The sequence below is a fragment of the Gracilinanus agilis genome, chromosome 4 (genome assembly GCF_016433145.1).
Source record: "Gracilinanus agilis isolate LMUSP501 chromosome 4, AgileGrace, whole genome shotgun sequence".
Classification (NCBI taxonomy): domain Eukaryota; kingdom Metazoa; phylum Chordata; class Mammalia; order Didelphimorphia; family Didelphidae; genus Gracilinanus; species Gracilinanus agilis.
In genome coordinates, this window is record NC_058133.1 from 476,429,298 (window position 1) to 476,456,991 (window position 27,694).

The 27,694-nt window shown below is 44.7% G+C and overlaps 2 protein-coding genes across 3 annotated transcripts; both read right to left on the minus strand.

Moving 5' to 3' along the window:
* Positions 1-798: 798 nt before the first annotated feature.
* RFX5 (regulatory factor X5) lies at positions 799-6,237 on the minus strand. Of its 2 annotated transcripts, XM_044676159.1 has the most exons (10): positions 5,460-6,237; positions 4,625-4,744; positions 4,263-4,296; positions 3,883-3,965; positions 3,365-3,487; positions 2,998-3,117; positions 2,782-2,863; positions 2,292-2,493; positions 2,099-2,190; positions 799-1,945 (listed from the first exon to the last, which is right to left on the minus strand). In XM_044676159.1, the coding sequence occupies exons 2-10, from the start codon at positions 4,735-4,737 to the stop codon at positions 1,025-1,027; spliced, it is 1,770 nt and encodes a 589-aa protein (XP_044532094.1). In that variant the 5' UTR covers positions 4,738-4,744; positions 5,460-6,237; the 3' UTR covers positions 799-1,024. The 2 variants fall into 2 exon arrangements, with proteins under 2 accessions (XP_044532094.1, XP_044532093.1); XM_044676158.1 differs by lacking the exon at positions 5,460-6,237 and having other exon boundaries at positions 4,263-4,292; positions 4,625-4,693.
* A 12,064-nt stretch (positions 6,238-18,301) lies between these two features.
* On the minus strand, positions 18,302-26,838 carry SELENBP1 (selenium binding protein 1). The gene is made up of 12 exons (XM_044676163.1): positions 26,797-26,838; positions 24,287-24,340; positions 23,864-23,976; positions 23,475-23,660; positions 22,781-22,901; positions 21,482-21,664; positions 20,969-21,147; positions 20,035-20,113; positions 19,820-19,941; positions 19,471-19,563; positions 19,096-19,214; positions 18,302-18,769 (listed from the first exon to the last, which is right to left on the minus strand). Exons 1-12 carry the CDS (start codon positions 26,798-26,800, stop codon positions 18,607-18,609), a joined length of 1,416 nt encoding a protein of 471 aa, XP_044532098.1. The 5' UTR covers positions 26,801-26,838; the 3' UTR covers positions 18,302-18,606.
* Positions 26,839-27,694: the final 856 nt, after the last annotated feature.

Consider the following 27,694-nt stretch of genomic DNA (forward strand, 5'->3'; position numbering starts at 1 on the left):
TACATTGATATATGATTCTATTTGCCCTTCTCTAGAACAATTTGTCTTCCTTTTCACCTCCCCTTTCTTAGAGTAATTCCTTCTCTGATTATTCCTTAACTGATCAGTTAATATACAGAAGTATATTTATCATCCTTTACTAGTTTTGTGATCCTTGTTCTTAATGTTAAAAGTGGACGAGAAGTAAAAGTCCACCATGTATTTTTCTTAACCTCCTCCGAAAACCCTCAGATGAAATGGTTTTTTTCCTTTCTAGGTCCTTGATAGGGAAAAAAGGGTCTTTGGCCCTACAATAGGTACAATAAGTTCTACTACAACTCTGTACTTGTGTGTGGGTTGAGATATGTTCCCCATGGAACTCTCTATTGATATGCATAAGTATAAAGTTTCTTGTTCAGACAAGAATTTGAAGGAGCTGGCAAAGACAGTATCCATGAATATCAGTTGTTTAATTTTAAATTGTGCTGGAGGGGAGGGATATAGAGGAAGTTAGAGTATTGGATTCAATTAATTAGATGATCTTTATCTCTTGAGCCTCTGGGATGAGCCAGAAGGGTAAGGATGACTTCTGATATAGACAGGGATAAAGGAGACTTAGGCAAAATATGCTTTAGACAAATACATGGTATATTTGGACAAGTACCTACAGGCCTGTTTTCTTATGCGCACTATATGGTTTCTAAGGCTCTTTTCAGCTTTAAAATGCTTTGTTATATCGGGGCTTGACTGTTTGACCTGTAAACTGAGAAAGCATTCAGCTATTCGCATCTCCCTGAAAGAAAGGCAAAGAAATCAAGGTAGGAGGGCATGGCAGGTTTATTGGTAGGTAATATTGAAGCCAAGGGCACTAGCCTGGGAAAGGAAAAGGGAAGGACAAGACATGGTCAGAAAGGGGAACACAGAAATCCATATGGGAAAGGGAAGGGGACAGCCAAATAATAAGCAGGGTCAGAAAGAAGGGCTCCTCCTCAGTTGGACAGATTAGGTGCATGTAGGAATATTCAAATTTCCCCCCATGTACCTATTAAGGGGGTGTTGCTTTGGGATCTTTGTGTCCAAAGAATAGGGAACCTTGGGGCATGTTCCCTTTCGGGTCTTTATTCCCTTGTCCGGTGGTTTGTGCTGCCTCTCTTCCCATGGATTGGGGGGCCTCCTCCCAATTTTTGTTGCCCTTGATGACACTCACTTTAGGAGTGATAGGACTTTTGTCCCCTATTTCTTTGGCGTGTTGGACACTAGGTTCCATTCCTCCCTTCAAACCAGTGTCATCTTCCTTCTCCAATTTTACGGGTAACCTAAAGGCCCAAGACTCCTGGGATACCCTGGGGGAATGGGCAGCATCTGTAGCAGGCAGTGGCTTCTCAGGGGAGGAGCTCTGTTCCCCTTCACCATTTGATTTCTTTCGAGGACGCCCTCTTTTACGCTTGGCATCAATCCCTATCTCTTCTGTATCCTGGCCTAACACTTTGGCTGCTAGCTCTTGTCCCCTGGCATCACTCATAGGCACTTCAGCTGTCCTCTTCACTCCCCTGCCCCGGGGACCCATATCCACCCCTGGGCCTATCTCCCTGTTTTTCTCTGGGCCCTGGGACTGGATGGGACCTTCAGGTGGTGCTCGCCCAGGAATAGGCACAGCAGATACAGTGGGCAAGATCATGTTGATGATGGGCAGAGTTCCCCGGGGTACCCTGGTCCCACTGGGCAAAGGCAGTGTAGTGACTTTTAGGGTACCCGAGGGAAGTTTAGGGGCTAGGACTGGTGGGGAGACTCGGAGAGGCCGAGGAAGTTGCGGGTGAGGTACCCGGGGAAGGAGCACGGGCAGTCGGGCCACTAGAGCATTCACTTGGGGGTTACTGGCTGCTGGGGCTGGGGTTTCTGCAGTTTTCTTCCGCTCTCCTCGAACTGGGAGGGCAGACCCAGTTCGGGGCTCCACCTCTTTGGGGGGCTGAAAAGAAAAGAGTGGAGGAGCAAGGGATAAGGCTAGGGGAAGATGGATCAAATAGAAATATATGGAGGGGACTAAGCTCATAACTTCCTGGCCCACCTCCCCCCAGCCCCGCTGGAGGACCTAGAAGTTGGGATTCCTTGGCCTTCGCACCTGGGGCTGGCCCTTAGAGGCTTTTCCATCTGGGTTCTCCAGACCGTTCTTGGTAGCAGATGAGGGATCCCGTGGGAGCCTTTCAGGTTCATCTGAAAAGGCACAAGATTTTCCAGTGTGGGGTATGGAGGAAAACCAGCAATAAAGTATGTGGGTTGGGACTCTCGGGTAAAGGGGAGTCGGGTCAACATACCAGCAAGTACCATGGCCATGAGCAGATGGGCATGAGCGGATCGAGCAGAGATGAGATGTTGCTGCAGCAGGAATCGGGCCACCTCGACGATGGAGCTGAAGGAGCGTTTTAATATACGCTCTGCCCAGTCACAGGTCAGGGCACATGCTGCTTCCACTAGTTCGTCCCGAGGACCTGGACCCACTTCTGGGCCCAACTCTGGCTACGGGTGGTAGATGACAACACACCTAGCTCCCCAGCCAAGGCTCGGGCCCCTGGAGCCCTCCCCAGGGATTCCCAGCCCAGGGGCTTCTGCTAAGGGAAGGGATCTTCAGCCTGAACCTCTCCTTCACCAGAATCCCAGGCTTTCTGTAGCCTCAGCCTAGCCAGAAGACAGGACACGGGACCCAAACCGAGTCAGGCTTAGAAGCACGCCCAATAAACGGATTCTCATCCAGGGATGGGACCAGGGGATGGAGGGGGTCTCTGAGTGCTCGTTGTTGCTACTCACACTCTCTGAGCCCTTGAGGTCAAGTCCAGGCAAGGGTGGCATAGATACCAATGTCTTTCTTCGGATACCACTGTAGCAATATCTGGTGTAAGTTAAGGAGAAGCCAGAACCAGGGATACCCTAATACCTTATTTATACCTGCACGTCCCATCCCCCCCAATTTGTCTCACTTTGGTCTTGCAGCACTCACTTTCCCACCTTTCCATCCAAGGATACTTGGATTGGCCCCGGCCTCCCAGCCGCCGGGCCTTGATGTCAGGGAAGATCTCCCGGATGATTTTGCCAAAGTTGGCGGTGCTGAGTGGGCGGCAGCAGGCTAAGCTCTCACAGTACCTCCTGGGGAAGGTGGATCAAGCATGGCCAGGTGCCCAAGAAAGGAAGATCAATAGAAAGGGATATGGTTGGGAGGATGGTTCAGGCAGAGGGGGGGGGGCAGGGGATGTAGATCTAAGGATGACGAAGTAAAGGTAGCCCTAGGGATGAGGAGGAGTCCCAAGGGGCTCACCAGAGGGGTCTGGGGTATACAAAGGTACAACCCGGAGTTACCTGCAGTCCTCGTGTGGCCCCCACCCCCCTCACACACCTATAAGCATCATAAACATCCTGCTTTGGCAAACAGGTGGCTGTATGCTCCTCTAGGTGGTTTCGAATCCATCGGTAGGCATACATATACTCATCATGGCTGAGTGCACTTGGCTCCAGGTTGCTGGGGGTGAGAGAAGGAGGTGACTGTGACCCCAGGAGCAGGCCTTCCTCAGTGAGGCTTCCACTCCACACCACAATAGCCAGCCCACACTGAACAAACCCTTGTACCCCACCTCCCCCAGGTGATCTGAACCCAGGGCAGGAACCCTCAATAACCAGAAACACAATCCCAGCTCCCCCTTCCAATGAGTCATTTTATTAATAACGAGAGACTCCTGCTGCAAAAATTCCCCACACTGATGCAGGCATTTGGTCTGTGACAACTAGTGTGTCCCAAAGGCAGGATTTGAACCCAAGCATTCTGGCTGACTATGCCACTTGCTTCACTATTCTGTCCCTTTTCCCCCTAAACTTCATCTATAGTTCTGCAGACCAGCTTTCTAGTACTAAGCTTACCTTTTATCACCACCACTGGGGCCTGAGGGGAGCTGAAGGTAAAGATAAAGCTTGTCGTTGTCTGAGAACCTCTGCACATCTTGCTGGGATTGGGGAAAGAGGGGAAGCAGACGTGGCAGTGAGGCCCTCGATGGGTCCTGTGATGCCTACTTCACCAATTTTAGTTCAAACTGGCCCCCCACCCCAACCCCATTTTACAGGCCAAGGAGCCCAGATCCATGAAGGTTGAGTGACTTGTCTAAGGTCACACATAGTCTACTATATAACTATGATTAGAGACCCCCTCCACTGGCTTCCACCTCCCATTTTCTTTCCACTAAACTACCATTCTGCTACTGTGAATCCACTATTTCTAGCAGATTCTGTCCCATGTTACTTACCAGGATCCCCTCTACTTTGTTCTGCACCGCCTTGCTGTGGGAAAGAGAAAGCTGAACCATCAGGAGGAGGAATTCTAGCTCACCCTTTGGGCTCTAATTGCCAGGGAAGGGAGAGAAAGCCTTTAGCAGAGTCCCTGCACCTAAGAAAACACTACCATGGTTATTTACTGAGATCAGAAGATTTAAAGCAGGGGGAACCCAATTTTACAGTTGAGCCCATCATAATTAAGCCTTCCTCCCCCCTCCACTCCACCTAATAATACCTGTGTGCTGGGGAGAGACATGCCCAGGGAGGAGGCAGGGGGGCCCTAAGGCTCTGCTAAAGCAAAAGGGGTGGCATGAGTGATGGAGCAGGGGCTTACGAGATAGACCCTCGGAGCTTCTGTAGGAGAGTGGTGGGTTCACCAGCATCCCCACTGCCTGGGGCAGCTCCACCTGTCTTTGGACTCTTGGCATCAGGTTCATCTTCTGCCATCCTGGCACTAAAATTTGATTGAGACAGATTTAAATCTTGGATGTCTTCTCCACCCTTGGCACCCCTCAAGTTGCTCAAAAAAAAAAAAAGGACCCGTGAGCCTGGACCCCCCCAGTGGACTGATTCACTACTGGCCTCTCCTACCAAGTGCAGTTAAACTCTGGAAAGTCCCTCAAACTTTTTTTTGTTTGATTAGCTGCTACCTGAGGGTCAGGAGGTGAACCCCTGAAGGAATGTGGGAAAATGCATAAGTGCCACCACCCCGACCCCCTACAGCATTCCCTCCACAATTGGACAATAGGGAAAAGGGGAAATTGGGGCTGCTACTAATACGGGGAGAGGAAGAAAACCTACATGCATGACCCCCAACCCCCCATGATGTATCTCAGTCACTCGGCACAACTGCTCATCCTCAATACTCCCCCCCCTCCCCCAGCCCGTGCCTCGCTGGTTTACTCCTGGGCCGCAGCTCACCTAATCGTTGCAAAATGGGGAAGGGGCGTGGGGCACGGATCCCCGGCCAAGGAGGGGGATGTCCCAAGAACTGAGACCTCTGCGTGTGCTTGTGGCTAGGGTGGGGGTGGGGGTGGGTGGAAAAGGAGTTGGAAATACAGCTTCCATTCCCTCTGGCTTGCTTTATGTTCAACACTGCCCCCTCCCCACCTTTATGCACTCGCCCTCCTTCCCACGCCGAAAAAAGGGAGTAGAGAAAGAGAAACTACCTCCGAGCCACCTCGACTCTAGGTCGGCTTCACGGTCCCGGCTCCACTCGTTGCTCGGTCTTTTTTTTTTTTTTTAATTTTTTTTTTTTTATTGGTCGGTTCCGCCCCAATCTGCCCGGATACACCAGCTTGCCCGGTCTACTATTGGTCCCTGCCGCCTCCCGAGACAGGGCGTCCAGCTCGCCCCGGCAGCTGCTCTAGTCTGCCTAGTAACAGTGATCCAATTGGTTAGCGGGGGAGGGAAAAATCCAAAGTTGGCAATATTTGAGCGGTAACGGGGAAGTCCGGGTTGGGTTTCGGTTAAGTTGGGGTCGGTTGCGACGGGTAGCTCCGGGAGGTTCTGTTCTTAAAGGGGCCGCAGCCAGAAAGCTGGTCCCCGGATTCTTTGTGCTTTCCCCTTCCATGGGGGGGGTTTCACTTTTGTCGCTGGCACGGAGCGGCGGGCCAGGCCGGGGACTTACTGTGCCAGGGGCCTGCGGCCTGTACAGGGAGCGGGCGGGGATGCTCCCGGGGTGTCAGGCGACGCTGCCTCTGCCGCCAGCGCGGCGGCGCGGACGTTGGCGCCCCCTCCCTCCGCCGTGGTAGCCCCCGCGCCCGCTGCGCGCGCACGAACAGCTCCGGCCCTCAAGGGCCAGAGAGAAGTATCTTGCGCGGCCTGGGCCCTCCGAGGAGGGGGAGGCCGCGTTCCACTGCATGGGTAAGTTACGGAAGGGCAGAAAGACAGCCTGGGAATTGTTTTGTGTCCAACACAGCTAGAGGAGGCTGGGATTGCACCTCCTTACCCCGTTGGCATCGGACGGGTCATAAATCCAAGTCACCTGACACCCCCATCCCCCCAGGTCACACCTCCCAGTCTGAAGACAGCCAATCAGTCCGGGGCCTTGGGACGCGGAGGACTACCCCAGATGGTACTGCGCTCCGCAGGTAGACTCGGGTGAGTGCTGCTGAGGTGTAGCGGACTTTTGAGTCAACCACAAATACAACTTCATTTGAAAGATACAGGAATAGTAAGGCCCCGGCCCCTGAATGAGAGAATCTCTCAGGGTTCTTTCCGACTCCTAGCTGCTATGGTGCTGCACAATTACCAGTCTCTTTTGTGTGTTATGGGCTTGAAGGCTTCTCTCCATTTACCTCAAATTACTGTCAACCACTCTGTTGGTGTAAGCAGGGGATCTTAACCCTTTTTTTGTGGGTTATGGATCCTTTGGGAAGTCTGGTGAAACCTGGGAATCCCCTTCAATTTCTAACTTCCCTAGTACTTAAAAAAAAACAAAACAAAACAAAAACCCTTACCTTCTGTCTTATTGATTCTAAGAGAGAAGAACTGAAAGGCTAGGCAGTTATAGTTAAGTGACTTGTCTGGGATCTGGAAGGGATCAGCTAGGAAGTGTCTGAGTTCAGAAATGAACCCAGGTCTTCTGGATTCCAGGTCTGGTTCTCAAGCCACCTAGCTGCCCCCATCCCATCATATTCAACTTATTGCTTGCTCTCTATGTATGAAATTGTGAACTCATAGGGGTGTTTTTTTTTTAAATTAACATTTAATAAAATTGCCTCATTTGTTTCTGACCTTTTTCTTCTGCGTATTGTTTTTAATGTTTTATTTATAATTCTTTTCTTTTTTTGTTCCATCTCTGTCAGTTTGAGGACTTTTCTGCCTGAGGGACAAGTGAACAAGGACTTGCCAATTGCCTAAGTAACCCTTTTGTATGTCAGCAGATGTGGTGTAGGTCTGAAAACAAAACTACTGAACATGTGCTGATTAGACTTGATGGAGGACTGTTGACCGAAGACTTTCATTGCTGAAACATTGGTGACATTTCCACCAAGGAAAAAACAGAAGCTACCATAGCCAGTGACAGATTCAGCAGATGGCACCAGTAGCTTGACACCAGTCCCTTGAGAGACCTCAGAGGACAGACCTTGGGTGGAAGACAGTTGCAGGGATAAGGTTGAGGGGGAGCTCCAGAATCGCAACAAGAATGTTTCCAGAGGCTTCAGAAAGCACTAAGGCAGCCAGTCAACTGGATATCAGGGTGGGAGAACTAAGGCTGACTACATGCTCTAGCTTCAACCATGAATTTCCCGGGAAGTTGTCCTCTTGACTACCAGTGTTTGAGTCAGTTAGTCAGTAAGCCAGTCATGGTGTTAGGAACTGGGGATACAAAGATGAATATGGAAGAGTCCCTGCCCTCAAGGAGCATACATTCTAGGGCAGGAGTAGGGATGAGAAAATATACAAAATACGTATTCCTGTATGAATGAGATTCAAAGGTAGGGCAAGGTAATTTGAGTGACTCTTCCGTGCATCAGCAGATGTAATGTAAGTGTGACAACAAAACTGCTGAATATGTGCTGATTAGACTTGATGGAAGACTGTTGACCCAAAGACATTCATCGCTGAAACAGCAGTGATGTTCCCATGAAGGAAGAAATCCCAGGCTGTTGAGTGGGATCAGGGAGGGCTTTGTCAAGGTTACCCCTGAGCTGAACTTTGATGTTTAGATAATATTTTCCCTCACGGCACTGATAGTCTGCTAGGATTATATACCACAGAAGCAAATACTGTAACATGTATGTAGACATGTAAAGGGAGAACAAACATGAAGAGTACCAGCCTTTTCAAGAAATTCTCATGGATTTAAGCACCTAGAAGAGAAGCCAAGAGCTGAGAGACTATGGGAGGAATATTTAAAGATTAAGGGAGGAATGACATAGATAAAACACACAAGAGAAAGAGATCTTCAGCGTCATATCAGCCTGCCAGCTCCTTGTCAGAAAGAAAGAGAGAAAAAAAGAAAGAGAGATGGAGCAAGCTGCACTGATTTTATTTAGGATATTAGGGGTTCTCAGGATGTCAAACAAGTAAAAAGGTATTACCATAATATTGACAACCAATTACAAGATAAAGGACAACAATTGTGTATAACACAGTTGTACAGCAGGGTGCCCAGGAAAGAAGCTGACTTCAAAGTCCTTCCTGATTTTGATCTAACCTTCTTCCCACACCAAACTTATTTAGATGTTAAGTGTAAGTCTTAGACATTACAAAAAGACCTTTACAAAGAGCTTGCTAGAATTCTAGATTGCAGATAATAATAGATGCTTAATTTTTAAGTTCCACAAAATTTAAGTCCCATCCAATTCAAGGATTCAGAAATCAATCATGTGAAATATTAGAAATATATCCATAAGTCTGTTCCATGAACACTTTGCTCATTAGTGAGCTTTTGAATACATCTTTAATATCTTCATGATTTGTTATAACTGAAACCCTTCAAAACGTCATGGGGAGGAGGAGATGAGGGAAGGCTTCCTGGAAGAGGAGATGGAATATGATTTGGGCTTTAAAGAGTTGGTAGCTATCCCTTCTTCCTAAAAGGCTCCTTTAATACCTCTTCATGGTGTGGAAGTGATCCTAGGTACTTGAAAGTATTGTCAAAGAAACAAGCTCCGGCAGTGCTGGGCAGGGGCAGACCAGTGACTGCAGTGATCTGCTATATCTGCTGCTTTCTGAAGTCCCACCTACCAAGCAGAGGCTCATCAGTGGACAAGAGTCTGCTCACTTGGTGAAGAGTTCTTTGGCAGTAGCCCTTAGGTGATAGTAACAGAGTGGCAGGAGTGGGGCATTCTGTGAACATTCACTTAAGTGTTGTTAGGACAAATGTGAGGTCCTTGTCTGATAACCACTGATATACTGTAAGAACTAACTCGTGTCAGTTACAGGAGCATCAATTTCTACCTGGAAGGTCTTTAAGGGCCACATAGTCTGATTTCCTAATTATACAGATGGAAAGAGACCTGGAGAAGTTACAGGGCAAGTGAGGAGAAGCACTTGGTCAAATGGGCACCATATCTTTGGTGTCTTCTCTGTATCCATATAGCTTGACATTTTTAAATGAATTTGGAATATAAAAGAATATTGCATCTCAATGGAAGAACAGCTCAGGTTCTCCTTGGAAAATTAATAAAGGAATTTGTGGAGTTAGCTTAATTGTGTGTCTAAAAGCAACTAGAAATGTTTCATGGAACATTTTATCATTTTGTATTTCAGTAATCATGATGAAGTATTTGTAGAAAGACCAGTATGAAAAGATTTGCAGCTTATGTGCTAGCATTATTTGCAGAGTAAAAAGAGTAGTTGTTATGCAAAAGACTAACTCATACCCTCAAAATTAAATCAATATATACCTTGATGTTTAATAGCTTCAATATAAAGGTAGGCATAGAGGAGGAAGAAGAGGAATGTCTGAAAATAGTGGTTCAGGAATAAGAAGGCTCAAAGGTTTATAGACTACCTAGAAACCTTGTACCTCTATGTCATTAATATGTTCTTTTCTTTTTAAACCTTTACTTTCTGTCTCAATATCAACTCTTTTAAAAATTTATTTTATTGATTAAGAACATTTTTCCATGGTTCCATGATTCATGTTCTTTCCCTCCCTTCCTCCCACCCCCATCCTCTAGCCAACACACAATTCCACTGGGTTTTACATGTGATCAAGCAGTTGTTTTTCTTCTGTGTTTCTGCTCCCACAGTTCTTTCTCTGAATATGGATAGTGTTCTTTCTCATAAGTCCCTCAGAATTGCTCTGGATCATTGCATTGCTGCTAGTAGAGAGGTCCGTTATAATCGATTGTGCCACAGTGTATCAGTCTCTGTGTATAAGGTTTTTCTGGCTCTGCTCCTTTCACTCTGCATCAATTCCTAAAGGTCATTTCAGTTCACATGGAATTCCTCCAGTTCATTATTCCTTTGAGCACAATAGTATTACATCACCAACAGATAGCACAATTTGTTCAGCCATTCCCCAATTGAGGGGCATCCCCTCATTTCCCAGTTTTTTGCCACCACAAAGAGCGTGGCTATAAATATTTTTGTACAAGTCTTTTTCCTTATTTTCACTTTGGGGTATAAACCCAGCAGTGGTGTGGCTGGATCAAAGGGCAGACAGTCTTTTAAAGCCCTTTGGGCATATTTCTAAATTGCTTTCCAGAATCCAATCCTATCCTTCTTGATTTCTTGTATCGTTTTGTTTTTGTTTTTTGTTTTTAACCCTTAACTTCTGTGTATTGACTCATAGGTGGAAGAGTGGTAAGGGTGGGCAATGGGGGTCAAGGGACTTGCCCAGGGTCACACAGCTGGAAAGTGTCTGAGGCTCTCAATCTACTGAACTACCCAGCTGCCCCGATTTCTTGTATTGTTGGTCAATTTCTTGCCCTAGATATTTTCTCTCTTTTTTTTTGTGACATTACTGTCTCTAGGTATGTCTCCTCCTTACCTGACAGTTCCTCTTCAGTCTCCTTTATGAAATCATCATCTGTATTAGCCCTCTTGTTGGTGGTGTACACCCAGGTTCTCTATACCTCCTCAGTGACCTCATCCACTCACACTGGTTTGCTTATCTCATTCTAATGATTCCCATAGTCATATACCCTTTACTTCTGCATCAACAACTGTCATCATTAGCTAAAACTAGATGTTCCATAGGCATCTTAAACCCATTCAAAATAGTCCTTATTATCTCCTGCCTTAACTCACCCCTTTTCCAAACTTTCTTATTTTTATCAAGGGAACTGTTTCTATTTTTGTTCGGTCACCCACATTTAAAACTTTGGTGTTATCTTCAACCTCTCACTCTCAAGTCTTATCAATTCAGCCTCCACAAATAATATCTCTCACATGTGTCTCCTCTCCATTCACCATAGTTCGGACCTTCTTTACCTCTCTCCTGGATTGTTGCGGTAGTCTCCTAATTAGTTTTCCTGCTGTAATCCATCCCCACACAGCTTTCAAAGTGATTTTTTTTCAGTGCAAGTCTAACCATGTAACTCTACTCAATAAAATTCAGTTGTCTTCCAGTTTTCTTGAGGACTAAAGTTCTTCTCAGCCTTGTTTCAATTTATTCAGCAGATGGAGCAATGCAAATGTCATGGATGAGTTTTATAAAGCTACTCTTTCACTTATACATTGTGGTTCAACCAGACTAATTGACTCTTCTACATGGCACTCCATTTCCTATCTCCCATCTACAGACCTTTGCACTGACATCTCCCTTGTGCTTTGTATAGATCTTTCCTAATTATCTTTGTATAAGACAGGCTTCATATATCACGATTTTTAGATCATGACGGGAGGCAGAAGGGACCCTGTTGATGGCACTGCAAGAGGGTTTAAAGGGAGCTAGGAAGACTCAGGTTTGAATACCATCTCAGACACTAGATGGATGACCATCAGCAAATCACTTAATTTTTCTTAGCTTTTGTTTCCTCATCTATAAAATTAAAGGGTCAAATTTAGTGACTGCTAAGATCCTTCTAAATCTGTAATTGTTTACTAAACTCTCATTTTTCCTTCTAGTTGATAGGTAAGGACACCTAGGTCTGTCACTTCTATAGCAGGGGACAGTTCAAATGATACAGATGAAGACCATGATAGGAAGATGAAGACCAAAAAATAGGAACCCATCCTAGTCAATGGGATTAGCCAGGGCCAACCATTCCCCATTTCTTCACAAACCAGGTACTACTTCTGATAAATCAGTACAAAATGGCTGGTAGGGAATCTGGAAATATGAAAAGGCAGGGGCCAAATTATGGCCTCTTGAATACTAGGCAAAAGAGTTTAGATTGGGGCAGCTAGGTGGTTCAGTGGATAGAGTACCAGGCATGGTGTCAAGAGCACCTGGTTTCAAATCTGGCCTCAGACACTTCCTAGTTGGGCAAATCACTTAACCCCAATTGTCTAGCCCTTACCGGTCTTCTGTCTTGGAACCAATACTTGGAACTGATTCTAAAACAAAAGAGATGGGTTTAAAAAAAAAAGACTTGGTGAATTGATTAAAGATATGAGGTAAGGGACAGTAAAAAAAATTGAGATGACTTTATCCTGGGAAGATGGTTGTTGCCTCAACATACAGCTTATATATGTATAACTTTTATTAAGATATTTTATTTTCCCAATTACATGTAATAACAATTTTCCACATTTGTTTTCTGAAATTATAAAATGCAAGTTGTCCCCTTCCCGCCACCCCTCCTGGAGATGGCAAGCAATTTGATCTGGCTTACACATATATTTTTAGGCAAAACATACTTCCATAATGATCAGTATTATAAGAGAATATTCATATAAAACCCAAGCCCCCCAAAAAAACTAATATGAAAAATGGTATGCTTTGATCTGTGTTCCAACCACACCAATTCTTTCTCTGGATAGCATTTTTTGTCCTAAGTCCTTCAGAATTGTCCTAGAATGGTATTGCTGAGAGTAGCTAACTCTTTCACAGTTGATCATAATGCAATATTATTGTTAATGCATACAATGTTCTACTGGTTCTACTTATTTCATTCTGCATGAATCTGTATAAGTCTTTCCAGCTTTTTCTGAAATCATTCTGCTCATCCTTTCTTATCACACAATAATATTCCATCACCAACATATACCATAATTTGTTCAACCATTCCCCAATTGATGGACATCCCCTCAATTTCCAATTCTTTGCCACCACAAAAAGGGCTACTATAAATATTTTTGTACAAGTAGGTCCTTTTCTCTTTTTTATGATCTCTTTGGGATATAGACCTAGTAGTGGTATTATAGGGTCAAAGAAGCCAAGCCTACTTTCAAATTACCCGTCAGAATGTTTGGATCAGTTCACAGAGCCATCAACAATGCATTAATGTACTAATTTTGCCACATCCTCTCCAACATTTGTCACTTTACTGATATATTGGCCAATTTGATAGGTGTGAGATAGTACCTTAGAGTTGTTTTAATGTGTATTTCTCTAATCAAGAGTGGTTTAGAACATTTTTTTCATATGATTATTGATAACTTTGATTTCTTTATCTGAAAACTGTTTAGTTATATCCTTTGACTATTTGTCAGTTGGAGAATGACTTGTATTCTTATAAATTTGACTTAAATTCTCTATATATTTGAGATCTATATCAGAGAAATTTGCTATAAAAATTTTCCCCCAGTTTGTTGTTTCCTTTCTAATATTGGTTACATTGGTTTCGTTTGTAAAAAAAAATTTTTAGTTTAATGTAATCAAAATTATTCATTTTACATCTTGTAATATTCTCTGTCTCTTGTATGGTCATAAATCTTTCCTTCTCCATGGATCTGACAGGTAAACTATTCTGTGTTCTCCTAATCTATTTATGGTTTCACTCTTTATGTCTAAATAATATACCCATTTTGACCATATCTTGGTATAGAGTGTGAGATATTAGTCTATATCTAATTTCTACTATGCTGTTTTACAAATTTCCCAGCCATTTTTGTCAAAAACTGAGTTCTTATCCCAAAAGCTAGGGTCTTTGGTTTTATTAAACACTAAGTTGCTAAGGTTATTTACTCCTGTATATTGTGAATCTAATCTATTTCACTAAACCACCATTCTATTTCTTAGCCTGTACAGATTGTTTTAATGACCACTTATACTTACTTTGAGGCCATTTTTCCTTCACATTTTTTCCCCTTTAATTCCCTTGAGAATTTTGACCTTTTGTAATTCCAAATGAATTTTGTTATTATTTTTTCTAGTTCTATTAAAATTATTTTTGGTAGTTTGATTGGGATGACAGAATATAAATAAATTCAGTAGAATTATAATTTTTATTATATTAGCTTGGTTTACCCATGAGCAATTAATGTTTTTCTAATTATCTAGATCTGACTTTATTTGTATGAAGTGTTTCATAATTGTATTGATATAATTCCTGTTTTTGTCTTGGCAAATATATTACTAGGTATTTTATATTGTCTAGAGTTATTTTAAATGGAATTTCTCTTCCCATCTCTTGCTGCTGGACTTTGTTGTTAATATATAGAAATGCTGATTTGTGTGGATTTGTTTTCTATTCTGCAACTTTGCTAAAGTTATTATTTTAACTAGTTTTTTAGTTGATTCTCCAGGATTCTCTAAATATATTATCATGTCATATGTAAGGAGGGATAGTTTAGTATCCTCATAGCCTACTTTAATTCTTTCAAGTTCTTTTTCTTCTTTTATTGCTAAAGTTAGTATTTCTAGAACAATGTTAAATAATAGTGGTGATAACAGGCATCCTTGCTTCACCCCTGATCTTATTGGGAAGGTTTCTAACTTATCCCCATTGCAGATGATACTAACTGATAGCTTTAGATAGATACTACTTCTAACATTTTAAGGAATGGCCTGTTTATTCCTATGCTTTCTAGTGTTTTTTTTTTTAATTTAAAATTTTTTCATTTTGTAATAATAATTTTCAACATACATTTTCCAAAATTATAAGATCAAGCTGCTCTTCCCTCCACTCCTCCTGGAAATGGTAAACAATTTGATCTGGGTCATACCTGCATTATCATGCAAAACACACTTCTATATTGAATGGCGATTGTTGTAAGAGCTCACTCATACAAAACCAAAACCTCAAAATAAAACCAAAAATACACTGATGTAAAAGATAGTGTGCTTTGATTCACATCCATCCAACTCCAACAGTTCTTTCTCTGGAGGTGGATAGCATTTTTTGTCCTAAGTCCTTTCAGAATTGTCCTAGATCATGGTATTGCTGAGAGTAGCTAACTTTTTCACAGTTGATCATCATACAATATTGTTGTTACTGCATACAATGTTCTCCTGGTCCTGTTTATTTTACTCTGCATGAGTTTGTGTAAGTCTTTCCAACTTTTTCTGAAATCATTCTGCTCATCCTTATTGCACAATAGTATTCCATCACCAACATATACCATAATTTATTCAGCCATTCCCCAATTGATGGATTTCCCCTCAGTTTCCAATTCTTTGACACCACAAAAAGAGCTACTATAAATATTTTTGTACAAGTAGGCCCTTTTCCCTTTTTTATGATCTCTTTGGAATATAGACCTAGTAGTGGTATTATAGGATTAAAGGGTATGTATGTTCTTTCCAGTTTTTTAAATAGGAATGGGTATTGTATTTGTTGAAGGCTTTTTCTGCATCTATTGAGACAATTTTCATTTCCGTTAATTTGGTTGTTGATATGGTCATTAATGCTGATAGTTTTTCTTATATTAAACTAGCTCTGCATTCCTGGTTATACTTTAAAAAATACTACTTTCTTGATGCCTTCCATTACATTTGAGTTGTGCCCCTTAAGTGATGGGAGGGATGTTTATGCTTTTGTTCTTTGTAGTAAATATTCCTTTGTGAAAAATTGATGTCAAATAATTAAATGGACTAATAGAGATAGTCATTAGCACCTAACAGTGGGGTCAGGTTGAGGGGGTAAACACAAGTAGTGGGGAACTTGAGTCAATGATAATAGAGAGGAGACATTCCCTGCCTCCTACCCAAGGTATCCCTATAGCCCTGAGAGGGAAATAGAGCAGCTTGGCTCTGGGGTAGTGAGCCAGACTGGATACACCTCCACTCTCCAACAAACCGTCCCTTTGTCCCTTTGAACAAAGAAAAGGATGAGCAAAACCATCCTGCACAGTGACCATTCCTGACAGTACACCCATCATTCTACACCTGTATTCCATCCACCTTTCCATCAAAATCATCTTCTTCATCTCTCTTCTAGGACCATGTTTGGTTATTACATTTAAAGCATTTGGCTTCATTTAAGAGTTTTCATTTATTGTTGTTGTACATATTATTCTTTTGTATATATTATTATTATATATGGTAACTTTTCTTGAGGAATTCCAGATTGTTTTCCAGGATCATGTCACAGCTTCACCAATAGGGCATATATCAATATGCCAGTTTTTCTGAAGCCCTTTCTCCCCTTATATTTAAGTAGTTTTATCTTTGTTAAAAGAAAGGAGAGATTTGTACTTTAACCCTGAATGGGATTTTAACAAGCATAGATAGGAGTGTGGAAGAAAAACTGTATCATACTCTGTTACAAACACAAGCTTGTTAGAAACAAATTTTTGTTATTCTAAATCTAAGCATTTTTATACTTAGAGAAATGTCTATGACATAGTTCCCATGAGCTCTTGGACATCTCTCTAATATAATTCTTTTAAAAGCCACAGTTTATAGGATTTTTGGATAAGGAAACTTTTATGTTATAATTAAACAGTTTTAGATTGTAGAGTAAGGTAAAAGTTGAACTAATATACTTAATCAAACATAGTAATAAGGGGCAGCTAGATGGCTCAGTGGATAGAGAGCCAGCCTTGGAGATGGGAGGTCTTGGGTTCAAATGTGGCCTCAGTTACCCTGAGCAAGTCACTTAACCCTTTTTTCCTAGCCCTTACCCTTCTGCCTTAGAGTTGTTACTAAGAAGAGAGTAAGTAAAGGTTTAAAACACACACACACACACACACACACACACAGAGCAGTAGTCACCCTCAGGGAATCATTTTCCTAAAACCATTTTCTCTTCCTTTAAGGTTTCTTTTTTCCAGCTGGTTAAAGTTGAACAAGACATATTTTCATTAACTGAAGTAATTGGAGTATTCTTTTTTTTTTAATCATTATCTTAATCCCTTCAGGACTTGCTTGAAGGTCTTTCCACTGTTGTCTCTACCTCCCCTTCCATAGTTCCCTAAATTTCTCCAGTTAAGCTACTTGAACTTCTCCTGAATGCATGGTGTAGCATTGACTAGTTCCTCTAATCAGGGAAGGGAAGCCTTCTTAGCCAAGTTGGCTCTCTTTTATAAACCCAGTACAGAGGGGTGGTTCTGTTTATTAGTCATCTAAGCCAATCAAATCATTTCCAGTTCTGAGATTCAATTAGACCAAGGTGAAATTTGCACTAAGAAACATAAATCTAAAATCTGAATTAATGGCCTCATTCCTGGGATTCTTTAATTATAAACCCATCTAAGCCTAAAGGAAAAGAGAAAGTTGAAGGTTCAAAGTTAGGGTTATTTGGATGAAGATTATTCTTAAGTTAGGTGAGTAGGACTGGCAGAACACTACTGATAAAAGGAGAACCTGCAAAATGAGTGAAGGAATTATTGAAATATAGTTGCTTTCTTGACCAAATGCCAATCTGGTTAACAGGTTTCAGCAACATGCCCTTCCATGGGATAATTAAACAATGAATTGGCTGGGACCAATGGAAAATCCTTTAGCTGAGGCCTCCCTATGTGGCCTGCTGGTAAGGCATAAGGGCTCCGGACCAAGTAACACAGGGTAGGGGACACTTCAGAATCAAGTTCAAGAAGGGAAGGATGTCCAGGGTGAGAAGAATCCCAGGACCTGGGATGAGGGAAGAGGGAGGCAGGGGTTGTTTGGCAGAGAGCCCTTCAGCAGAACAATGACATTTTTGTACATTTTGTAAGATTGCTCCTTTGACCTTCAAGGGATAGTCTTTCTGGCCTTGTGCACATTTATAATCTCAGAAACTTACATACAAATTCTTTTCTCCTTTTTCAGTTTGGTAAATATTGTGTGAGTACATTTGGGTGTGTTGTATTTCTCCTGGTGGTAGAGATTTGGTTTTGGTTTTGTGTCTCTGTATCCTGTGTACTTAATAAATATATGCTGATTTGAGGATAGTAGGCCCCATGGCATGATGTCCATTTTGCCCAGTCTCAGGTACATATTCTCTCCATCCCAGAGATTGCCCCATTCTCTTAATCCCAATAACCTTATCAGTGGCTAGCTGGGGTAAAAGGTAGAAGACTCTGGCTATGGAGAGAGCAAAGCCAAGTAATAGGTCAATGTCTTTGGCCTCATTGGCACTCTGTTTTAATCACATGGGCTAACTGGACAATGTACATGTTGAGATGGGTTTACAAGATTGTGAATCTCTTGTATGCTTCTTTACCCTAAGCATAAAGAGCCACTCCTGCCAAGAATGTATGTAGATAAATGCCTATCTCCCCCAGTTATAAAAGACTCAAAGAATAGTATTCAATTTATTCCTTAATACCTACCACCAGTGGGAGTCGGGGGTTGGGGAGGTAATGGCAACAGCAAGGTCAACCAAGACACCATATAAAAACAGTAGATAATGAGCAAAATATAAAAGAGAGAGCTACTTCTCATGATCCAAACCAGACCCCCTCCCCCGACAAGGGCTCTGGCAGGGTAACAGGTTTCATGGGGAAGGAAGCCAGAAGGTTTGTGGAAACAAAGGCCCCACCAAGAAGCTTAGGCCCCTGTGGAGCCTGAGGAGTGTGGGCTCAGTGGTAGGGGAAGGGCAGGCTTCATATCCAGATGTCAGAGCTGCAGTCACCCCCAGGGTATCGGAGCTCATGAGCTAAGGCTGGACCCAAAGGCTCCTTCCCAAAATCGACCAGGAAGTTAGGGTTAAGTTTCAGGCCCCCCTTTTCTGTGTTTACATCAACCTGCAGCATCACTGAGCCTTCTCTGGAAGAAAAGATATAGGGGATAAAGCAGAGGTAAAAAAGCCTCTTCCAATTCTTGAGATTCTTCATTCTCCACCCTCCACCCCACCCTCCCATAGCTACCATTTCATGGGAATTCCCACGCGCCCCTCCCCCCCCCTTTGTCAGTAGAGACTTAGGTAGGTGACTTTTAGGGGAGAGTTTTCAGGACAATCCTAGGAGCTAGATTTCTATTTAAGGAATACAGGAGAGAATGTGTTAGGAGAGAAGCCTGGGAGGGAGTTTCCTTGGAGGGGATATGGGGGTGGTCGGAGAGAGAGGGATTAGGAAGCAGAGGCTAACTCTTACCTAACGAGGTCAGGGTAGAACTGCTTATCCCAAGCACTATACAGGGAGGTGGTGACATAGAGACGACGTCCATCCAAGCTAAGCTGGATCATCTGGGGACCACCTTGGACCTTCTTACCCTAGGAGAAGGAGCACCAAGGATCCTGATAGCCTCTGTTGATATAGCTATATATCTATATTTCTATCCACACACACATATATGGCCAGAGAGAGAAGACATTTCTCTGCCTCTCCCTCAGATCACCCTTTTTTCTCCTTCTACCTTAAGTAGGATAGAGTAAAACTGCTCATATGTCAGGGCTCCAGGCCTGTATGATAACTTCTGTAGTGGGGATTGTGGGAGATGTCTGTCCCTAAAAGAAGAGGTGCTTTTACCTTAACCACCAAGGGCTCCGGTTGACAGTTCAATTCCTCATCTTGTAGGACTCTCACAGGACCTCCCCGAACAATGCTGCCCCCAAGGAATATCTGTTTGAGAGAGGAGATGCTGAAGGTGACAGCTCTCTCCATACCTTTGACTTGTGTCCAGACCACCATCTCCTTCTCCCCAACCCATAGCTGTGCCTTTCCTTCTCTCCTCATTCCTTTGTCTTCACAAATACCTATCCTGTTCCCCCTAACCCCCACCATGTCTTTTTTAGCTCAACTTTCATTTCTCTTTGGTTTTTCTTCACTCTGCCTCTAGTTCCCCCCTTTTCCATAGATTTCTCCCCAGCTCTACAACCTGTCCAGCCAAGCGGGGCCTTTGAGGATCTGATATATCATATTGCCTCACGTCACCATGAATCCAGTTGCTAAAGTAGAGGAAACGGTCATCCAATGACAAGAGGATATCTGTGATCAGGCCTGAGGGGAGGGAAGAAAAAAGATGATGACTTCTGGATTCCCCACTGGCATGGGCAGGCTATGGCTCTGTCTAGCCCTCCCTTTGACAGTTACCTGGCATATCAGGCAGCATCCATCCCTCCACTTTCTTGGGTGGCACCTGGATCACCTTTTCAATTTCCCACTTGCCTCCCTGTATCAGAAGTGAAGCAGGGCATTCAGAAACCAGGAAGGATGAGGAGAGGCAGACTCGGACCCCTCAGATTGTAAGGAGAGAAGATGGTTACCAGCTGTTTACTGAACACCTGCTGTGTTGGCAGGTATGGAGGAGGTTAAGAAGAGGACCAAGAACATGAGAATGTGCAGATAGGGATGGTGGTGGTGCAATTACGATCTTGTTTTCTTGTAGGAGCATTTGGTATCTATCTGAGAATGGGGGATATGAAGGTTAATGGAGAGGGTTGATTTTGAGGGGGAATACATTTTGATTTCTGAGTTTGCTTTCTTCCCAATCTTGCATTAAAAAAAGGCTAGCATAACACACACACACACATATATATATATACATGTTTATATATATGGAACCATACAATATATGCTTTTATATCCCATTTCTTCCTCTGGAGGTTGATAGCATTTTCCTTTATAAGTCCTTCATAGTTGATTTGAATGATCGTATTCAGAATAGCTCAGTCATTTTTTGAACAAAATTGTTATCATATGTGACATTCTTTCGGTTTTGCTCTTTCACTCTACATATTTCATGCCAATATTTCCATGTTTTTATTTTTCTTTTTTCCTAAACCATTATTGTCTATCTTAGAATCTATCAGTTCCAAGGCAAAAGAGTGGTAAAGGCTAGACAAATGAGGTGAAGTGACTTACCCAGCGACACAAGTAGGAAGTGTCTGAGGCCACATTTAAACTCATGTCTTTCCAACTTCAGGCCTGGCTCACTATCCACTGAATTATTTAGTTGCCCCTTTTTTGTGTTTTTCTAAAACCAAGCTGCTCATCATTTCTTATGGCTCAACAGTATTTCCCTTACCTCATTCTTGTAGAAGCGCTGGATATTAGAGCTGAGGGCACACCCCACAAAGCCCTGGGAGGCATCTGGGTTGTGCAAGAATCGGATCTCCAGAGGGATTAGTCCATCCTGCATCTGTAGAGTTTGTATCAGCTCTCGACGCTGCCAGTCCCACACATGTAGCTGGCTCCCATATAACCCTGAGAGGGATGGAGGGTTAGGGCACAAAGGGAAGGGGCAGGAAATCTTTGGCTATTGGGACACAGGAATGGGGTGAGGAAGGACAGTGGTGAGCAAAGCTAAGGACCAAGGTAAGAAGCTAAAAGCAGAGATAAAGGGTCCTAGGAAGAGAAAAAATAGAAAAATAGTCAAGTTTAGGATGGAAGAAGGAATATTCAGAACTCCCTAGGTCATGTCCTCAAGAGTCTACAGTCCAGAAATGTGAAAATTAGGTGGTCTGAGAAATGAGAGCCAGCATTCAGGAAGAAGTAGGGAATCGGGGTGGGCGGATATGAACATGAAGAGACCCCTTACCAGCACTGACATCTGCAGGGTTGAAACCATTTTTGAACACATTGGGGGCAGCCCACTCACTGCTGATCATGACATTGTGCCGAGGCTGATACCAGAAGTCGTAGCCCATTGGAGCAGCACCTCCAGGCTTCTGCCATGTCCCCTTCACCTCAAATGTCTCCCCATCTAGCAGTACAAACCCTCCTGAGGGGGGAAGACATTAACAGTTAACATGCAGACCCACCCCACTCCAGAATGTAGCCCTATACAGTCATATAGATATATGTATTTCCAGGCGACATTAGATTCCCAATATCTTATCTCCCAATACTAGTTCCCCTCAAATTGCCATCTCTTGGTTCCATAAGTTGAGATTCAGGAAGAAAACAAAGAGGATGTGGTCCTTGGCACCTCATGCTATCATTCTTTGGCTTCTTGGTCCATAGAGGCAGGTATTTCTTCAAAAATATGGTGAGCTAAAAAGATTGACACCCTTACTTAGAATTTTGACTTTGAAGTTCAAGAAACGGGTCTATAGGAGTTCAATGACTTGACCAAGGTCACAGCATTCTAGTCCCCTAGTAGAGAAGGGACTCACTATTCTTGCCTCCACTTTGAGGCAGGTTAGCTCAGGAGTCCCAGGAAGAGCAGTGCCTACCAGACCAAGTCAGCAATCATTTGTTAATCACTCACTATGTGGCAGACACTATATAAAGCTCTGGGGATACAAAGAAACACAAAAATACAGTCTTTCCCTACTCTGATCACCAGGGCCATCATCCAGGAGATCAGTCCTTATGAAAATGTGGCCCCAACAACTGCTGCTGTGAGTCTTGTAGCCCCTGCCTCCTCAGGGGCCATAGCTACTGAAGATCCAGAAAAGAAAGTTCTTACACCAAAAGTCCTTGGCACCATCAGATGGTTCACTACCAGAAAGAGTTTTATCAAGAGAACATTATGGAGGAACCATTAACATCTGCTTTGCTGCTGCACCCAAAGGACCCTGAGATCTTTCGAGCTGACTTGGAGCTGAAAGTTCTCCTCTGCATTGTCTCCCCTGTTAGAATGTGAACTCGGAAAGAACAGGGCCCATCTTTTCTCTTTCATCCCTGGCACTTAGCACAATGCTTTGCACATAAATAATCCCTTAAATGCTTTCTCATTCATTCATCCAATATGCTAGGAGAATCTCAGATTGTTCCCCAACATCACTCACCCTGGCTCTGCTATCCCAGCCTAAACATATAGGTATCTGCCCTATGCTAAGAGAAGTCCCCAGCAAAAGATTCCTTCCCATTCATGTCCCAGACATTCTGGTACCTTTAGCATTGCCCTTAGCATCCCCCAAGGCACTGATCATCACCTCTCCACTGGCCAGACAGTGGCTAGTGTGTAGGCAGGCCAGGTCACACTTGGACATCACTTCTGTGGGCTCCACCACCTGGATGGGAGTTGGGAGTAGGAAGTCAGCAACCAATGTAGCTCAGGGGGGTTCTCTTCCCCTCTCTTTTTCCTTTCAACTTCTTCAAAACATGGTTTTACATACTTCAGAAAAGTGGAGTAGGGATGAGGCAGCCATCTCCCAGATCTTAGAATATCAGAAACTCCCTTTCCTGGTCTAGAAATCACTTCTCTTTGAAGAGGGGGTGGAATTGAAGAGCAAGCCTGGACTGATGATATACAATGGGCACAGTGGCTCCTAGGCTTACCCATTGTGAGAGAGAGGTGCTTGGCCATCTTTAGGTCCATGCCCTTAGCTATCCTATACAGAGAGATCTACTCAGATGGGATTATTCTAGGTCCCCCCACACCAATTCTTGCACCTCTCACTTCTAAGATCTGATTTTCCTCCTTCCTACTGCAGTGGGAAACTTCCTATTAAGGAGAACTCAAGAACTCTATTTGGGGCAATTTTCCCTTTCCCATAAGACAGAGGATGGGGGTGGTCAGGTAGCCTTGGGAAGGTGGTACATGGTGGATCCCTGGTTCTGGCCAAAATGAGAGGGGAACCTGCCTTATGCAACTTTGGAGCCCTGGGGTCTGAGGCCACATCCACCACATAGATGCGGGAGGAAATGAGGCTGGGCAGGATTAGTTTGGTTCGAGACTTGGTGCTGTCTCCAAAGCAGCTGCTACAGGTGTTCCAGCCTGAATGGTGCAGCTCATCTTTCATATTAGGCATTGGCAGTCTATGTATCACCTGGTAACAAAGAGGGGGAGAGCCCTGAGTAGAAGAAGGAGAGAGTTGATCAAACTGAAAAAGAGGAAAATCTGATTGAGACACCAAGTTGGAGCAATTTAGATGGAGATAAGCAACAAGGATAAGCCAAGGGTTTGAGTGGTGGGGAAAGGATGAGAGGGAGACCCTTGGGCAATTCCCTGATGCCCACCACCCAATCTCACCTGGCTGTAATAAGGAGACTTGGGGTCCACATCAACAGTAGCCAAGTAGTCTGGGGCCTCTGTACCTGTGTTTCTATAGATACAAGGCAGGTAGAGAAGCTCCTCTCGAGGCCCTGATACATCAAAGAATAAATGTTGAGGTCAGCCGAAGTAAGGGTGAGGGTAATTAGCAGAGGGAAGTAGGTAAGGTCTGAGCATTGGTACTGTGGAGGGAAAGGAAGGGAGCAGAGAAAATGGGGAGCCCAGAAGAGGCAGCATAAAATCAAGCCAAATCTTGCTAATTCACCAGGGTGCTGCAATCACAGTCATAGCTGGGTGCCTGACATGGTTCAAGAACAAAGAATCCTTTTGGTTTCTCCAAGTGCTGGGGCTACTGGCACCCCTCTCCACTCTAGGCAGACTGTGAAGAATAGAAATACTTGCCTTTCATAGCATCCAGAGGGGTAGGATAGCCAGGCCCACATTTTTGACATTTAGCTGTGAAATAAAGATTACGGATTAGATAGATGCTTTATTCTATAGCCACATGAAAAATCAGCTCAGGTTTACCCCATATTGACCCAGGCATTTGACTCAGTTTCCCCACCTCCCCCTAGCTTTGTCTCCTCCATAGTCACCCTTCCTCCATCCTCTCTTGGAATGTCAGGAAAGGGGAGGGAAAAATATAACCTGCAGATTGAGCATACATATGTCGAAGGGAGCAAAATCCCAGAACCTTGAAAATCTTTTTCTTGTTGATAATCTCTTACAAAGTCTCAGAGGAGAACTCTCCGACCTCTGACCTCTCAGAGAGGACACACGGGAATAAAGTGCTAAGAAGGACCCAAGCAGGGTGTGGTTGTGGTTAGGCAATATTCTACTTCCTGGGGCTTCTTGCCAGGGACCCACATTATATAACTAGAAGCCTGGATATAAAAGCCTCTAACGGGATAGTCGGTCTAGCTGAGTTCATGACATTTAAGGGGCTGCTGCAGTTTAGGGGTGATGTCCTGGAGAAGGCATCAGTCATTCCCAGAAAGCTGTGGGATGGATTATGGAGGACATGGTGGTAGAAATCAATGGGGTGTTAGGGAGAAGACATTCCAGAATGAGTCCAGTGGAAAGGAATTAATTCTAGCAGAGACTTTCCCTTATTCAGCTGCTAGATTGGAGATGAGTCTAGAATGGCTGGAGAGAAGAGCTTTGGGGTACAAATATAGAAGGGTAGGAGAGGAAAGAATAGGAACTGGTCCTGGTTGAAGCCTCCCTGCATTGTATCTAATCTGGCCTCTCCAGGAATGAGGGAAGTTGGATGTGGGGTAACCAGAGAGCAAGAGACAATCTTCATCCCTACAACTGAGACTCTCCTGATGTTAAACTTGCCCCAGCTGTGAGAGCATCAGAGCAAGGTTATGGCTACAAAAGAACTACTGGCATTTTAGTGTCCAGAATAGAATCTGGGTTCTGGCAATGTCCCGTGTGGGTGGAACTTGGAAGGGATCACAGAGAAGGAATTAAAGAGACCTGTTTGGCCACTTTATGGACCTTTTGTCAATAGTGACACCCTATGGGGAAGAATCCATAGGGTACAAGAAGAGAAAGGCAGAGACTCCAAGACACAAAGGCAGAACGAGTGAGACACAAAGAAACAAGATCAAAAGGGAGCTGTAGAGAATGGGAGACAAAAGTTGGATCCTATCTCTCCCAGGTAATGTGGGTGTAAGAACAATAGCTTCTCATCTTGGGTTCCACATTCCTACCTAACCATTTCTGATTCCTTCTGCATCAGGCTTGTAGAGGTTCCAAACACTGGATGCTAACCAATTCCAGTCCTCCCTCTCTCCCACCATCTTCAAGCAGGGTCCTTGTGCACCCTGAATGCTGAAAACATCCAGCCCACATAGGACATATCAAAGAATAGAGGCGAGAACTTCATATTCCCATAAGGTGGCAACACAATCTTTGGATTGCCGTCCTGTCTACCACATGGAGGTTAACATCTTGGGACAAAGAGAAGGCTACCTGAAGCCCCCAGTGATTGGCCACTGACTTCCTTTTCCCAAATGGCCTTGGGCAGTGATGGCAAACCTATGGCACAAGTGCCAAAGATGGCACACAGAGCACTCTCTGTGAGCATGTTCTCCCCTCCCCCCCAGTTGTTACTAGAAAGGCAGAGAGGCTCAGGCAGAGCTGCTCCACTCTCCCTCTCCGCTGTGCCTGATGACATTTTTTCACATTTCATCTCTCTGCCCAGCAGCCCAGTGGGAGTGCATAAGGGGGTAAAGGGGTGGCTCATAGGCAGCAGAGCTGGAGGGGAGAGGAGCACTCTGGTCACTCCCTTCCCCCTCTCTACCCTTGCTGAGGACATTCCTCATTTCACCCGCCCAATGGGAGCACTTTCTCCCTCCCCAGTGTGGGGTAATGGGGGAGGGGCACGGCACACGGTCTCTGGGGGGTGAAGTGGGGAGGGGCTGGGCACTCCATCTCTGAAAGGTCCCCCACCACTGGCCCAGGGCATCCAGGCTGGCCAGAGCCAGGGTTGGGAAGGGTGAGGGTAGGATTCTTGGGTTCACTGAACCCTGGAGACCGTTCACTGACGCTGCAGCTCCTCCTCCCAACTGAGGTAGCAATGAGAACCTGAGGTCAATGACTGCGGTGGAGCTGATTGTTTCAGAAGGGCTTGGGGGGTGACAGGGAGAGGATCTAGTTTGGGGATCCCAGGTCAAGCCGAACTGGGAGGGAAATAAAAGTCCTCCCAGTCTGAGAGGGACTCTGCCCTCTGCCTGCCTTGGTACCCGCAGAATGCCCAGAACAGCCAAAAGACACTGGCCGAAGGGGGGAGAGAAACCACCTGGGGAGGAAAATAGCGGGCCCGGCCTCTGGGGGGGGGGGGGGGGGGCTCCTGGTGTCTGTCATGGAGAAAGGGAAGCAGGGGAAGGAGGCCTTTCTCTTACCCATGCTGCACACCTCTGCTCTGTCTGCAAAGTAGCAAAGTCTGGCTGTGGCAGGAATTGTTGACCGAGAAGGGGCAGAGGGAGGGGAATTTATGTAACTGATGGGGGTGGGGCAGGGGAGGACCCTGGCGGTGGGCCAAGGCCAGAGGGAAAACGAACTGGCTGCTGGCTGGCCCGGACTCTTCCCTGTGGTCCAGCCTTCTTGGGTCTGAATGAAAGGAGTGGGGGAAGGCTCAGTGAAAGGGAGGAGGGAAAGTGATCCCCTGCCTGGAAATGAACTCTTGGCTATCCTTAGATCCCCTCCGTTTGGGGGCAATGCTGTCATTGGCACTCTTCCCTTCCTTTCTCAGATTGTGTCCTCAGATCCCAGGCCCTCAGGCCCCAGCCCTTAATCCAGACTGCCCAGAGGACACGCATAGTGTCCATGGCTCCTGCCCAGGAGCTGCTGACCTCCGCTGATGTGCCAGCCAGCGGCTTTGCCTCAGTTTCCCTCCCACCCTTTCCTCCTGGCCTAGGGTTAGGGAGAGGGGGTCAGGCGCTGTCTGCCAACCAATGGGTTAATGCTAGGCTTTGAAAAAGGGAGAAAGTTGAGTCTCCCTATTATTATCTTTATTATCTTCTTCTCTTCCCTCAGGAGGTGGAAATACAGGGAAAAGCCGCTGCCACCCCCTCATCTCCCAGCTTATTTCTCTTCAAGTCCCCGAGGGCTAAGGGATAAGACTTGGAGAGCATTGCCAACTCCCCAGGCTCAGTTGTGGTAAGACAGTTAAGTTCTCTGAGGCTTGGTCTGCCCCTCTATAAAATGGGAGCACTCTCCTTTGCCCCTGGGTCACTCAGACCTAAGAAGAAAGGAGTTAGAGGACTCCAGACAGGAGCTTCTAAAGGCTTCTCCTGGGGA

Bases quoted from the DNA above. Each gene is read 5' to 3' on its own strand.
- SELENBP1 (XM_044676163.1), bottom strand. The intron at 23,661-23,863 runs GTGAGATTGGGT...CTTTGTTACCAG, and splicing joins AGTCTCCTTATTACAGCCAG to GTGATACATAGACTGCCAAT. The intron at 21,665-22,780 runs GTACCAGAATGT...TTCCCCCCTCAG, and splicing joins TGCTAAGGGCAATGCTAAAG to GAGGGTTTGTACTGCTAGAT.
- RFX5 (XM_044676159.1), bottom strand. From the start codon at position 4,737: ATGGCAGAAGATGAACCTGATGCCAAGAGTCCAAAGACAGGTGGAGCT. The intron at 4,297-4,624 runs GTAAGCCCCTGC...TCTTTCCCACAG, and splicing joins AAGCTCCGAGGGTCTATCTC to CAAGGCGGTGCAGAACAAAG. The intron at 2,191-2,291 runs GTATGTTGACCC...GTGCCTTTTCAG, and splicing joins CATGGCCATGGTACTTGCTG to ATGAACCTGAAAGGCTCCCA.